Below are 15000 nucleotides of genomic sequence, written 5' to 3' on the forward strand. Positions count from 1 at the left end.
GCTGGGCTTCCGTTGGGGTTGCTAGGTGACGGGCTGGGCTTCCGTTGGGGTTGCTAGGTGACGTGCGGTGCCTACTGATTTGTGACGTTACTTTCAGGAGGTTTTTTAAACAGCTCACTTTCTAGACACCAAAAAATATTAACTTATTGTTTTTTTTTTAAGTGGTTGGGCTGTTTTTAGAAGGACCAAAGACGCAAATGGAAGTACAAAAAACTTACAAAATGTGAGTTTTGCATAATACCTCTCCTTTATCCGTCCATACTTACCACATGATCCAGGACACCAGCACCATGGTGGCTTCGTTGAAGGCGTTGAAGAAGCGAATGAGTTCCTCTCCTTCCTCTCCAAGTATCCGAAGCGCAACGCCAAACATCATTGCAAACAGCACCAGACCAAGGATGTTCATGCCATCGGCTTCAGTTCCAATCGGCACCTAAAACGTCCAGAAACTGTAAGAATCTGTACAAACTCAGCAGATGTTGATAAAAACTGTTAAAGACTTCAATTAAAACAGGCACGAAAATACTTTAGCATGTTTTGATAAGTTTATTTGGAGGATTTCTAACCTATTTTCCCAAAGACACCCAGATCATTTATTTGTCATTTAAATTTTGTTTTATTTCTTGACTGGATCATTGAGCTACACCGTCGACTAAGTCCAAGAAAGTCTAAAATGCTGTGAGCAGGCAACAAACTTAATGTTTGTAAAATAATTCAATATAATTCAATATTTTGGTACTCAAAAAAACTAATTGACTAACTTAGTATTCGATTAATCGTTAACTGGAGTACACAGACTCAAAAATTGGCCATTTGATAAAAGAACAAAGAACTCAGAGCTGCAATTAAGCCAAAACTGTACAAAAAATATATACATTTTGCATTTTTTATTTTTTTTATTATTCAATTTTTGCAATCCAGTTATCAATTGGTTAATCTGAAAATAATCAAAATATTTCCTTTACACTGTATTGACATCAAATCAAGGGGAAACGGCTGAGCTTTTCACATGTTAATGTATTTTTTTTATACAAATACAAAGTGAAGAAGTATACACTAAAGGAATGCTAAGTTATTACATTTTAGGTAATCAGTTGTGTATTTCCTTATTTAAAAAAATTATCAAATCATTTATTTATTTGCATCTTTTCATGACTTTCTAGTTTCATCTAAAAAAAAAAGGAAAAAAACGAGGAAATATAAAAACAATAAATAATAAAAGTGTAAATTCTTAAGCTCTTTGCTATTTATCATGCAATTTATCATGACTTATTGCGACTGACCAATGGTCTACTAAAATAACCGTTAGCTACACAACATGGCAGCAATATGTATGTACCAGGACTGCTTTTTTAGTTCTTTAAACATGTTTCCACAACAGCAGTTGCTCAGTTAGTCTAAGCCTTTTACGGTAAAGTAAACTCGTCAAACAGGAGAGTTTATCCAGCCGGCTGTAGTTTGTACAACGCCTCCTACTACAGCGAGAGCGCGCACGGTTGCACAGGTCTGGGTCATCGGGGAGGATTCAGTGAACTGGGTGATGGGAATCAATGAGGACAGAGACAAATCCAGAGTTAAATCCCTTCAGTGTGCTGAGCTCTCCCACAGCCTGACCAGCTCTGTCCAGTCCCACACTCATCCACCAATGCCAAGACCAGTTTCCCAACGGTAAGCCAGGATGGAGGATTTCGAAGAAAATCTAATCATATTAATCACTTTGTAACCTTGAAATATAAATATATATGCAGCTGTGTTTGCAGGAATGGTGCTCTGGGTTGGCCCCTCCTCCTGCCGCACGCCAACCAGTTAAAATCCAAACAATTACCTGATTTTTTTGAAGCAGAAAGCAGGTAATATAATCTAAGGGAAACTTACTCCACTACCCATGCAAACAAGTAGTAGCAAACTTCTTTAGGAGAAAACTGACACGTAAGATATACCGTATTTTTCGGATTATAAGCCGCTACTTTTTTCTACACTTCGAACAATGCGGCTTATAGCCCGGTGCGGCTTTTCTGTGTATTTTTCTTCAACCACCAGGGGGCTCTTTAGCAGGAAGTGAGTCATTGGAAGTCAAAACTGGATAATCAAAGAAGAAAGCGCTGATTTTCATTTAGAACAAGCACATGCTAGCAGCAGGCATGACGGAGAAATGTTTTCAAACTCATACCCCTCATCATGGAAACAACACAAAGAAGTTCATATAATGCAGCTTTTAAGTTGAAGGCTAAAGATCGGACAGTACAAGAGGGAAATAAACCACAAAAACCACAACATTCTTAAAAAATGTTTTACTGTCTCAAACCAAACATGTCTGATTATTCTTAGTTTCCCAGGTTTTTATATTCAGTAAGGCTTAAAGGAGGTTATTTTGTTTTAAAACGTGAAGAAACTCTCCGTTCATTTCTTATGGGATTTAGCGTCCAGCGTAATTTGTACAAGTGAAATGTTGACTTTGTGCACACGCAGGCTAGCAACGCAACACAAGAATGTTGAGAAATTTTCAACTTTTGTTGCCGTCGGCTGTCGTGCAAACCGTTCATCGCTTCTCAATAACGCGCTGCTATGAAGCTTTTAGGTCACAACAGTAGTTATTTTAATATGAATTATTTAATTCAATTCAAGTTCAGAAATACTTTACTGATCCCAAAGGGAAATTAAATGTTGTTGTAATTCATATGAAGTCAAAATCTTCTAAGTTATTGTAGCTAGTGATGGCTGTCGGCAGGGAAGATCTCTTGTAGGGAATTTGAAGAAGTAACACGTAAAAATAATTACGTGTTACAACTTTTAGATTAATTGCATGTGTTAATGATAACAGCCCTGTTAGAAATACATTTATAGAAATGCAAATAAATGACTCAATTCCTTTTTCAATTTAATAAAACTGCCTAAAATGTAAGAACATAGCATTCCTTTGGTGTACGCTAAAGAAAAAAATACTTCCAACATCAACATGTGAAAAGTTCAGGCCTTTCTTCTTAACATAAATGCAGTGATCTGTTTTTGGATTAACCAATTAATAACGGCTTAGCAGAAGGTGCTTAGTACTTTTTTTTTTTTTTTTTGCAAAATTTGAACCAGATGAACCTGAAATCAGGCCACACATTTACAGATCTACATTACAACATTTAGGATTGCTATGATGTTCAGTTGTAGAAACATTTCACCACCAGCCTTGAACCTGCTCTCCCTAAATCAAGTCTTCCCTTGGTGCGGCACGTTTTGCTTATCCAGCGAGTCTCCACCGCTGGCAGACTCACGTACACACCAAGTGGTCAAAGCAAACAGAGATAAGCGTCTGAAATGTGTTTCAGAAACACAACATCTGGCATTTCACATTCAGGAAACATGATTTCAGTGCTTACCTTTTGATACAGGATTGTTCCATTGGTGTCGTTTCCCACAGCGACCATTTTGTAGTCTGTGGCATACTAGAACATAAAAAAATAAAAAATAAAACTCTGTTACTTAAAAGTTAAGTCCATTTAGACCAGTGGTTCTTAACCTTTTTTGAGGTACCAAACCCCCCAGTTTCATATGTGCATTCACCGAACCCTTTTCATTCTTCTTCCCCACCCCGGCACACAGAATACTTTGCGGTATTCTGATTTTGTAATGTAATTACATTAGCTGTGTTTCCACCCCCATGCCACTAGAGGCAGTAGCAACCCCGAAAAGATGCGACTAAGGAGCAGATTTAGACTACAGAATTTGGTAAAAACGGTGAGCTTTGCTGAAGTCAACCTGAAAGACACAAGTTCAAATCCATGCTGAGAGTGGAGCTCCTTCAATCAGGGCTCCTCCGCAGCTCTGATTGGCTAAGCAATGTAACGTGATCCTCTGCAGCAAGTGATGGCAAAGCGGGGCGCGTCAAGTGTGTCTTTACCTCCGCAGCAGAGGCTCCGCCGAACCCCTGAGACCGACTCACCGAACCCCTGGGGTTCGATTGAACCCAGGTTAAGAACCACTGATTTAGACTCATGGATTTGGGTTTGTTTTATGCACTGTAGCTAAAGTCAGATGTACAGATGGAGAAGTTACTTCGTGCAGACAGAGTGACGGATCAGTTTCAACCCATAAAATGAAAAAAAATCCTGTATTTTTTGTATTTTACACAAAATACAGGATTCTGGTGCTAAAAATGCCATTGAGGAAGTTGGATGATTTAAGACAGAGTGAAGTGAAATGAAAAATGTCCTTAATTTAAAAAGGGATAAAAATGAAATTAAAAATTTATATTGTCACTGATTTTTGTAAAATATTTCAAAGAAAATGCAGCTTAAGATAAAATATTTTTGGCACAATGCTATTTGATACGCTATTGGCTGGCTTCTGCAAAGCACCCAATCTAGGCGCGCCATTCATTTTCCTTGATTTTGATTGGTTGTATCTCCAAGAGTTAAAATAAAGCAGAAACTAGTTTCTGCTGTAGCGTTAACACTGCTTCTTTTAGTGCTTTAATCAGGCATATTTGGTGCTTGAACTATTAAAATAGGCACTTATAAAAATTTTAGAGGTTGTAATTATGGATTTTAGCAACCTTTATGAATGCCAAACATCCACTGTAAAGGTATTCGATAAATTACCCAGCACAGGCAACATTTGTTCATGTAAATTCTCCTCACTTGGCTATGGAGTACCTCACAGTTCACTGCTTGGCCCAGTTTTCTAGACAGGACAGAATGCATATCCATGATTATGCCGATGACACTTTACTATATTTATCCAATTTGGATTAACTCTGCTAATCTTGTTGGTGGCTACAACAAGCAATTTCAACTTTAACATTTAATTACTATATATACATGTGTTTGGGTCTGTATGTATAATTTGTATCCTGTGTGGATTGTAGAAAATTAATAAATTTAAACTTGTGGAACCTATTCTTGTTTTTAAAAATCCTTTATGTTCCATCATTAAAATAAGCTACTAAAAGCTCAAAATATTTAGTTTTCTGATGGGAACTGTGTGTTTATTCTGATTTACAGGACAGAAGCAAAAAGTCAAAACATGTTTCAACGCGGAGTCTTTGTGTAGCTTTTAAAAAGGTTTGTTTGTGAAACAAAGACATGTTGTTTAACCCACATTTGGCCGCCTTCCACTCTGCTTTTGTTAGTGGGATTTATTGAACTCTGAGCTTACTGACCGGTTTGTGAGTTTATATTTCACAGAGATTAATTCGGATGACCAACTTCGAATGCTTTGACAGCTGGATGCACTTTGCCTTGAGAGTGTTTGTGCTGCCATTTTGCGTCTCGCATCCTTAAATATTGAGTTTTCCTTATTTTTGTTTAGCTTAAGCAAACAGCAAACATAATTCAGTGAAATGAAGCAGGCACAGTTCAAGAGCGGGTTGCTAGGTTAGCAGGAACGGAATTGTTTTGCCATGGCAACAGTTGTTAGGGAGAGCAAGGGAAGTTAAGGGGGAAAAAAAGAAAGAAAAAGAAGTTTGCACAGCAGGAGCGACCAGCTGGGCCTTTGAGTGGTTTTGTAAATGAACCTGGAGTGGCATCCACGTGGTTGGAGGAAATAAATTAGAACAAACAATCCAACACAAGCAATAAAATAAAAAAAAGGAAAACCAACAGAGGTGTGTTGTGTGGCACTTACAGAACGGAAAGCAGCTGCCACCAGGTTCGATGGAAACAAATTCCTGAGGAAAGGAAGAGGAGAAAAACAAATTAGAAGTAGATAAAAATCAGAGCCGTGGTGATGCAGTTTGTCCTGAGTCAATGGGTTTAATCAACCACAAGCTGAAGCGGCTAGAAAAGGAAAAGGCATCAGTATTCCAACCCACCTCAAACGGGTCCAAACATTAACTTTCCCATCAAACTCCATAAAAACAGCCAATTTTGCCGCTTCATTTCACATTTATTATTATTATTTGATTATTCTGACATCAGGTGCCCAGTTATACATTTAAAAGCAAACCGTGTTCATTTAGATCCTAATTTGTTTTTGTTGCATTAGTAGTCTTTATTCATCAGCAGCTCAACAAGAACAGGGAGGAAGAAAGACATGCAGGTAAGCCTGTCACAATAACAAATTACTGCAATAAATGATCATTTTCAAGTGATATAATTGTAATGATGCAAGAAAACGTTCTCAAAGATCAGTAAATTTTTAATTTTATTGAACATTTAACACTGGAACTGGAAGACATTTTAAATATCCAAAATTAACAAAAAAAGAAAAACAAATCAAATCAATTAGGAAGTCTCTGTAAACAAAATCATCCTTCAAAAAAAGGAATAGCCGAGACCAATATACCAGACATAATAAATTAAACTCTGACCAATATCTTGATGTGTATTGATCACACTTTGCTAAAATGTTAGATTAATAAGCAGATTTTTTTTTTAATCTGATTTTAAATCAAGAAAATGTAAACCATTAGCAATTAAAATCAGAAGGTATGAGGCACCATTTATGCTAAATTAATTTAACAGTTATTAAATAGTAAATAAAGAAAAAACATGTAATATTCGACGTTTCTCTACATATTCCGGAGAACAACATTTCTGGAGTTTTCTCCTGCTGAGTTTGTTTATCAGGGCTGTAAGATAAGCATACTGGGAGCACTGGGAAGGCTCTTATTCCTCCATTTGTTTCCAAGTTTCTGAAACTTTATCTGCTGAGATCGCGCTTTATTGTGCAAGAAAGCAGACACTGTTCGTGTTTGTTTCCACTGTCGCTCCACAGCCCGACGACTGGGGTCACCTAATAATCCCAGTAAACTTTGCCCTCGGTTACTGGGCTGAAAGTTGATTCAGTTCATTCACATCCTCAGCTGCAAGCCTTTCTCTGCTACCTGACACAGCGGAGGGGAAAGGTGAAATTCCTGCAGGAATAATGTCAGGTTTCCCTGTCATCACATGACGGAGGTGGATTTCCAAAGCTGAGAAGCGGCACGTTTTTCCCACAGTGCAGCGAGATCCGGACAGATTTTCCTTTTCTCCCTCAAGGTTGTCACATGTCGGCTAAAGCTGAACATCATATAAGCTAAAGTTTATAGGATTTAGATTCATTCAATGCAGAATCTAGAAAAATCACTCGAGGAGTTTGATTTTAATCATAAACAATACCTTATTTGGTTATAATTCGATATAAATATGATAAAATATAACCTCTAGCAAAAATGTAACCACAGCTTTTTCAGGACTATAATTCTGGATTTATAAAATGTGTCTGAAAAGAAATCCTAAATAACTTTCCAAAGGGGAAAAATATTCAAATTTACTTTCATTTGCAGTTTTAAAAAAAATTATATAAACTTAAAGATGCAGTAACTGTTAAATATACATATTGTTTTACATATCTCTTGAAACTGCCAGCATGTTGTGACAGTATAGCATGAAAAAAAAGAAAGAAATCAAGCTCCTCTGCCTTCTCCCTGCTACCCCGGAGCCAGGAGGCGGGTCTTAGCGCTGTCAATCAAGCCTCGTGTGCAGCCACTGACACAGGCAGCTCTCTGCTATGTGTCATAGAGCTGCCTGACACATAGCAGGCAGCTAGAAGATAGATATCTTCTTATCTATGAAAATATAAACTTCTTACCATGGAAAATATTTTTTTTTAAAGTATATGTCGGGCGATCAAATTTGTGCCATTCTTTATTCTTTAATTGCAGTCAGGGGCCACAAACGGCCCCCGGGTCGCACTTTGTACACAGCTGCCTTAACCAGACCTGCTTTCAGAGTAAAACTGGAGGCTTAGAGGAGGTCAGGGGTCACCAGAGTTGTTCGGATTCCCTCTGGGAAGAACACATGGTGTAAAGAGACCAAATGTTTTTCTTTCTGGTGGGAAAAATTCCTGAAAGATACAAAATTACATCCGAGATTTTGTTTATGGCTACTTTGTGAACTAAAGTTTGGTGAAAACTGAACTGGTTCAGGTCTGAGCAGAATAAATGTGATGAAACAGTAACAAAGAGAAAGAATTGAAGTAGAAAGATTCAAAACTAAAAATGTTTGCGTCAGTCTCAGAAAACAAAAAACTTCTATGAAATCAAGTCCAGTTCTCCGAGTGAGTTTAGAGGTGGTTCGACCCGCCTGGGAACTGGACTCAGGCGATGCCTCTGCTGTGATGATAAGGCAGAAATGCTGAGAGCCGCAGGGTTCAGTTTGTTCTGCAGGGAGCTAAGATACACTTTCCTGCTCCAACAGCTGTCAGCCTTCCCTCACTGTGTGGGAACTTATTATTAGGCCACTGAGCAGACCTGTATTAATAACCCGAGGCTAAACGAGAATAAACTGTCAACTTTTAAATACCAACATTTATTTTTGTAGATCTCAAATTAACACTACAAACGGCACAAACCAACTGTGTTCCTCATACATTTACAAACGTCATAGCATATAAATGGATGTTTACATGCAGTACCTCATCGACCACTAGGAGCGCCCGCGGACGTTTGAGTGGTCAGTATTACAGCAAAAGCACCATGCAAGTTAAGTCCGTTGCCATTAGTCGTATATAACATGGAATTTAACAAAACAAAGAAGAAATGTTTTGAAAATCCCGTCAACATTAATATTCCTGCTTCTTTAATTGTATTTATACACTGAAAAAATGAAAATGGAGCTCCAACTTCTAAAAACTGAGTTAATTTGTTGCATGTAATCGAATTAAGTTTGTCAAACTTATTAAAAAAAACAACTTAGTTGGGTAAATTTAACTTGATTACTTGTAACAAATTAACTCTTTTTTTAAGTTGTTTTCTTTCATCAGTGTTGAAAACACCAAGCAGAAAATAGGATTTTAGATCTAACAAAGTAAAACCTGACGTATACGATGATGCATGAATCTCAGACGCATTTGTGGAATAAAAATGAATTCAACAATTTTATGGCCTATCTAATCAAATCCAGTGTCGTGACTTGAAAACTTCTTGTCTGAACCATTAACTTTTTAATAAATTTTGACTTTGATTCTGAATAAATACAATTTAGAAAGGCATGTCTGTTCACATTGTGTTTCCACTTTTTTCTCTTTCAAGCTAAACACTAAAAATTGCCTAAATAAGTTAAAATTTGCAAAGACGACCCAGAAAACCCAAAAGCACCCAGAGTCTAACTGAATGCAAACTTTTTCATGTGACGGCCAAGCAGGGCAGAGAGCCCCTTCTTGATTTGAATTGCAAATCAAAGCTGTAGTTGCACAACACTGATGGTCCACTCCTGAAAGGGGAAATTAGATTGAACGACCACCCCTCTGAATCCTGCATGACCCAGTTAGAGAGCTGCTGACGTGTAAACTTCAGGGTACCACGGACCCGCACATCAAGGGTCAGTCAGGTGGCTTTAGTAGCTCATTACGACCTCTAACGTGGTTTAGAAGCTGCTCCTCTTCCTGTTTTCCTCTGCGGAAACTGAGCATTACAATGACCCACAGTGTCTGATACATGCGGCGGTTAAAGCATCAGTAGAAACCGTTTCTGGGGCGTCCTATTGTGTGTAGAGCATAGAGCGTTCGCCTCGTATGGCCATATAGGTCGAGCGCGACCTTTCCCTTCTCTCTCTACCCAGTTACCGTTTAATTATGGTCAAGAAAAGTCTGTCGCTGCTTCTCACAGAAAGAAAACTGAAGCTGAAGAATTAAGCTCCATTTTATTCCTTTTAAAGACACAGTTTTATCCAAAGTCGACTTTTTTGAGCTTTACATCATGTTATAATGTTATTCCTTCATCAAAAACTCACCCGGAGTGTTGATTGGATTCTTCCATGCATGGTTGAAAAATCCTTTAATCTCCATGGCAGCCATTCAGTTGTCCGAAAAGCCTGGGTGAGACGCAGCTCTTCCTCGGAGCTGCATTTTCCAATCTACAGAGCATCCCTCCCCCACTCAGCACCTTCAGACTAGCCAGCAGCAATTAGCAAACACTGTGCATCAGCTGCGCTCAATATGACATACTTGTGAATGTTAGAAAATATCTGTCAGTGGTAGAAAATTTGAGATTAATCTCAGAATTGATTAAGCTTTTCAAACGTTTTTTTTTTTTAGATTCTTCAAACTCAGAAATTTCCTTGTTTTCCCTCCAGGAAAGTTTCTAAAAGATTTTGAAAGAAAAATTTGCATGCAATTTTTTGACTTTTCAATCTCAGAAATTTCCAAATTTTCTGACCTCAATCTGAAAATTTCGGAGTATTTTTTCCTAGCACATTTTAGATTTTTGGAGCTCAGAAATGTTCGTTTCTTCAAATCATGCTAACACGGAAGTTATGCTACCAAGATCTTGCTAGCATAACTTCCGTTTTAGCATTGAACACTTCCGTGTTACGTGTTAGTTAACTAGCATTACAACAAAGTTCATTTAACTAACACGTAACTTTGAGTGATGCTAACAACTAACAAAAGTATATGTTAGCAGAACATTTGTGTTAGTTTTGTGTGTGTTTTTTTTTTGTTGTTGTTTGTTTTTTTGGTGGAAACTCCTCCTGTTTGTATCTATACACCGTCATAAGTTTGTTTGTTTTGTTTATTTCGAAGTATGTTGTATGTAATGTAGAAGGATTTACTCCAACATGTTTGTCGGAGCCAAGCGGTGAAAGATCCCTTTCCATCAGCGTGGAGTGGCGGTGTGGTCGTACCTGGCCAGATCCAGGAAGGAGTCGGTGGTCTCCTTGTTGCTGCTGACGCTCTCCAGACCCAGGCTGTTGGTGTTCAGGGCTCCGGCGCCCACCCCCGGTTTGATGATGAAGGCCAGCGCTACCCCGATCCCGGAGGCGATCAGCGTGGTCACTAGGAAGTAGGCGACCGCGATGCCGCCCAGCTTGCCCAGGGAGCGGGTGTCCAGGCTGGCGGCGCCGGACACCAGGCTGCAGACCACCAGCGGCAGGATGATCATCTTCAGCATCCGCAGCAGCATCTCTCCGGGGAAGGCGAAGTGGCTCATCTGCGCTTTGCTCAGGTTCATGCCGCGGACCAGCATGCCGAGCCCGACGCCCACCAGGACGCCGGACACGGTGAGGATCACCAGCAGGTTTCTGCTCAGGAACCGCGTCAACCTCTCCTTGAAGCCCCGCTTCTTCTTCTTCTTCTTCTCCTCCTCCTGCTGCTGCTGCTGCTGGTCCTCCTCAACTGGCTCCTCGCTGTTCTCCAGCATCCGGGCGGTGGACGCGGAGCTGGGCATGGCGTGCCCGTTGATCTCGCTCTTTTTCTCCATCTTTTTTTCCCCGAGCGGTTCCACGCAGCGTGGGTCGAGTGCTCACAGACGGAGTGGTCGGCTGTGAAGGCTGAGCGCAGGGGGGGGGGGCGCGGTTAGCCAATGGAGAGGGCGCGACGACGCACAAAGCCAATGGCGCATGCGCATTAAACCCACTGTTTTATGGCAGGAGCAAATGATGCAAGAGCTGAGGAGATTGCTAGGGTCTCACTGTGATCAATAGGATGGATGATCACCCAGAAAGTACCAAGAAGACTCTAAAAAGTGCGCAGTTTGCGTCAAAACCTGTAACCTGCAAGTGTTTTATGCAAAAATTAAAAGGAGCAGAACAGGAGTGAACTAGAAAATTCCTGCAGAAATTTTAAAGGGGCATGCCAAAGTGTGCCCGTCGGCTTTGAGCCAGTGTTTTTATGCTAAAAATTAGCATTAATNGGTGCCTGCCATGCAATGCATGGAGGCAGTACTGACTTGCTTCGCAAGTCAGTACTGCTCTCCTTATGCATTGCTATGGCATGCCCCTAATTATTGCATATTTTGGAATCTATCCTATAAGACATTGGTGTCCAAGGGCCATTTGTGGTCCCCAGCTCCATTTTAGGAAAGATCTAAATGTGTTTAGCAAACATTTTAATTTTAACCAGTGTGAAAGTAATACTGACATAATTTTTTTTCCAATGGACATGTCTAAGTAAAACACAACATATTAGTCTTTTTAGAAGCAAACTTTTGTAATAAGCAGAACCATGCTTATCCAGAGAGTTTTCCTGAAAAGCCGACTTTGCTGCATCCAAATCAGATTTTCTACATTTTAATTAGCTTGGTTAAATATAGCGACCATTTTGAAAGAGAGTGACCCAAATCCTGATCTTATAACTGAGAATAAACTTTTTGAAAACTAGATGCCTGGCTTTTAACACAGCAAACTTGCTAAATCTTTTTTTCAGTTTACAAATGAATAGCATCTCTTTGCTACAAAAAAAAAAGAAAAACACGCTATTTGCTTGACTTTATTGCATATACAAGCCCTTGCAATCCTTCATGACAGAAATGTATAGAAACTCTATACTTTAAACATTTACAAAGAAAGATTGAAATCTCTTCAAATTTGAGTCAGAAAAATGATTAAACTTTGCAATGAAATCCGAATGAATCCTATGAAACATCTATATTTTTCTCCAACCTTTGCTGACAGATGCATCAGAAATCTGCCTCACATTTTAGACCAATCCCTTCAATCAAACTGAGTTAATAATCCACTTTCTGAATCATATTCTTTCACAAATTTAAGTGCCACACCTTTATTCACAAAGTAAAACTGAAACTGAATGAAAAACTGGTGATGGAGACACCTTTAATGCCCTTTAAGGTTATTTATTTACTCCACTGAAATGCCAACATTCTGTATTTTTTTGAAGTCTGGAATCATCTGTTAAAACTTTGCTATGAATTCAGACAGGGAAAAATGCCTGAGTGGAAATGTAGGAAAAGGAAAAGTATTCACTCCATAAACACATCAATTTGATGCTTAAAAAAAAACAGAGAAGTGCAGAGAAGGCACTAAAATGTAAAACCATTTCCAAGATATCACTTTATCTGAGTTCACTAGTATTTCATCTACACACAATGTATAATCTTTTAGTTGATGTAAAAACGTATCCTTCAAGTTGCTTTCCTGGAGAGCCAAATCAGTCTCAACTAACCCACTCAAATATAAATAAGTAGTAATAAAATAGTATATTTGCACAGAAAATATAAAAAAACCAACTGAAATGCTGAAGGAAATCACATTGTAATCAGCTATACCTCACTGGTGTTTCAGTTACTGGTTTACAAAATAAGCTGATGCGAAAATATTTTCTTACATCTTTCTGCTTTTATTTTAAAAAATGAATCTCAGTAGTCCTTAAGTTGAATTTATGTTTGTCCCCTTCATCAGTCTTTAGAGTTTTCTTGGACAGAAGCGCCACGTCGGAGCCGACAGGCTCTCCATCTTCCTCGTCATCATCCTTGGTCTCATCGGTGACATAAGAGCCTCCATGTCTGGACATAAATTAGAATGTTGAATTCTCATTAGTGGAGTCCAGAACAGAGGAAAAGTTTCATGTTTTTTCTGAAGAAATGTTTAACATTTTGCAAAAGCCCCATGAAAAAGCATAAAAACGGGTATAAAACTAAATGAATGTTAAAAATTCAAAATGAGCAGATGGGCTGGATATCAGTGAGGGTTTGCAAATTGCACAGAGGGTTTGATCTATTCCAGCAGAGAGAAGTCGTAGCTCCACTCAGACTGCATCATGGTTGCATCAGTAATCATTTACCAAACAAAAAAAAAATCAATATTTGCAGAAGTTTAGGTTTTTGCTCTCTTCAGCATTTCAAAAAGTGCCTAAACTAAAATTATAGCACTTTTAAAATGCTAAATGACATTGAGCTTAGTGGCAAGTAGCTTAGCAACTTTTAGCATGGGACCATGTAGCTAGGCAATGCTTGGAGTTTAGCTTAGCCACTTTTGGCTTAGCACATCACTTTTCTGTCCAATCATTAGTTGAACAGCTTTGAAAAGGTTTTATTTGACCAATATTTAGCTTAGCATTGGTTAGTTCAACAACAATAATAAGTCAGGGAATAAATGGATTTTCTGGTTACTATGATGTGTTTAACTCTGTGACAAAATGTGTCGCTATAACAAAGCACTGACATGTGACAGGAAAATTAAGCTAAATCATTTGATTTTCCAAAATAAATATTACAGCTTACTAGATGGCAAGTCTTTTCTCTTTTCTGTATTTTATTATATCCTGACATTTTGTAACTTGACTTTTTTTTCACTCAAACCTACAGCGGGCCGCTGATGGATGACCTTTATGACCTTACTGCCGGGTTCAGGAGGTTTTCTGGAGAAAGTCTTGAGAGTCCTGATCCAGTTCCCCATTTTGACTTAAAACTTTCTCAGCAATCTCCGCTGAGGAATGTTGCAGGTATCCTGCTGTTGAATAATTTTTTTTTCTAATGAGTTTTTGAAAAGCAGAGATTTCATTCCAGTCATTTTGATCTGATCTGAAATCTGCACCTGTCCTGTTGCCGCCTTCCTGTCATGCCGTTGTCTTCACATCCTGTTGTCTTCTTTTTGTCTTCCCGTCCTGTTGCTGCCTGACAGACGGACTCACCTGGAGGAGGGGGCGGAGCTGCATCCACGTGGACAACGTGATTGTGTCAACATGGCTCTCTTCCTGCAGGATGTTCTTCTCTGGACGACTCGACACCCATATGATTCAGTTTCCTCAGGACCAAAGACATGTCTCTGTCCTTCATCTGTCTGTCCTCCAGGTCCACCCGGTCTGTGTAGGGCGAGTGTTGGAAGGCGGATTTCATCCTCTTGTCCCGGTAAAGAACATATTTGGAACTCCAGGGGCCTCACGTGTAAAAGCTTTCACACTAAAAATTGGTATATGGACAAATATATTTAACGTTGCAAGGATGTGTGACCCTTAAAATCACAAATCTAGTGATATCATTTGAGATATCTTGAAAGAAATTTTGATTTGTCCAAATATAATTAAAGATATCTTGAATTATTAGTCCGAATGTTAATATAGACATCGTAAATTGCCATTATGAATAGTCAAAATGTATTTTTGTCTAGTCAAAATGCATTTATAGATATCGCAAACATAATTATAGATATTAACAGGCACGTGCAGAGGGGGCAGCTGGGGGGGCTTGAGCACCTGCCCCTTTAGCTCCTTGCCCCCAAGTGCCTTTTTGGTCAATTTTTATTTTTTTGTATTATTATTTTCTAAACCCTCTTCTGACACATAACATGTACTAAAATT

General features: G+C 38.9%; 1 protein-coding gene across 1 annotated transcript in view; it reads right to left on the bottom strand.

The window, feature by feature from the left end:
• slc1a4 (solute carrier family 1 member 4) overlaps positions 1–11394 on the bottom strand; it is a 20200-nt gene extending 8806 nt beyond the window's left edge. Inside the window, exons 1-4 of the mRNA XM_008430361.2 lie at positions 10593–11394; positions 5614–5656; positions 3369–3434; positions 267–433 (exon numbers count right to left, since the gene is read on the bottom strand). Coding sequence (XP_008428583.1) covers positions 267–433; positions 3369–3434; positions 5614–5656; positions 10593–11167 — 851 coding nt within the window. The 5' untranslated portion in view covers positions 11168–11394. The remainder of the gene's footprint in view (positions 1–266; positions 434–3368; positions 3435–5613; positions 5657–10592) is intronic.
• Between the last annotated feature and the right edge of the window lie 3606 nt (positions 11395–15000).

Source organism: Poecilia reticulata, linkage group LG15, assembly GCF_000633615.1.
Source record: "Poecilia reticulata strain Guanapo linkage group LG15, Guppy_female_1.0+MT, whole genome shotgun sequence".
NCBI lineage: Eukaryota > Metazoa > Chordata > Actinopteri > Cyprinodontiformes > Poeciliidae > Poecilia > Poecilia reticulata.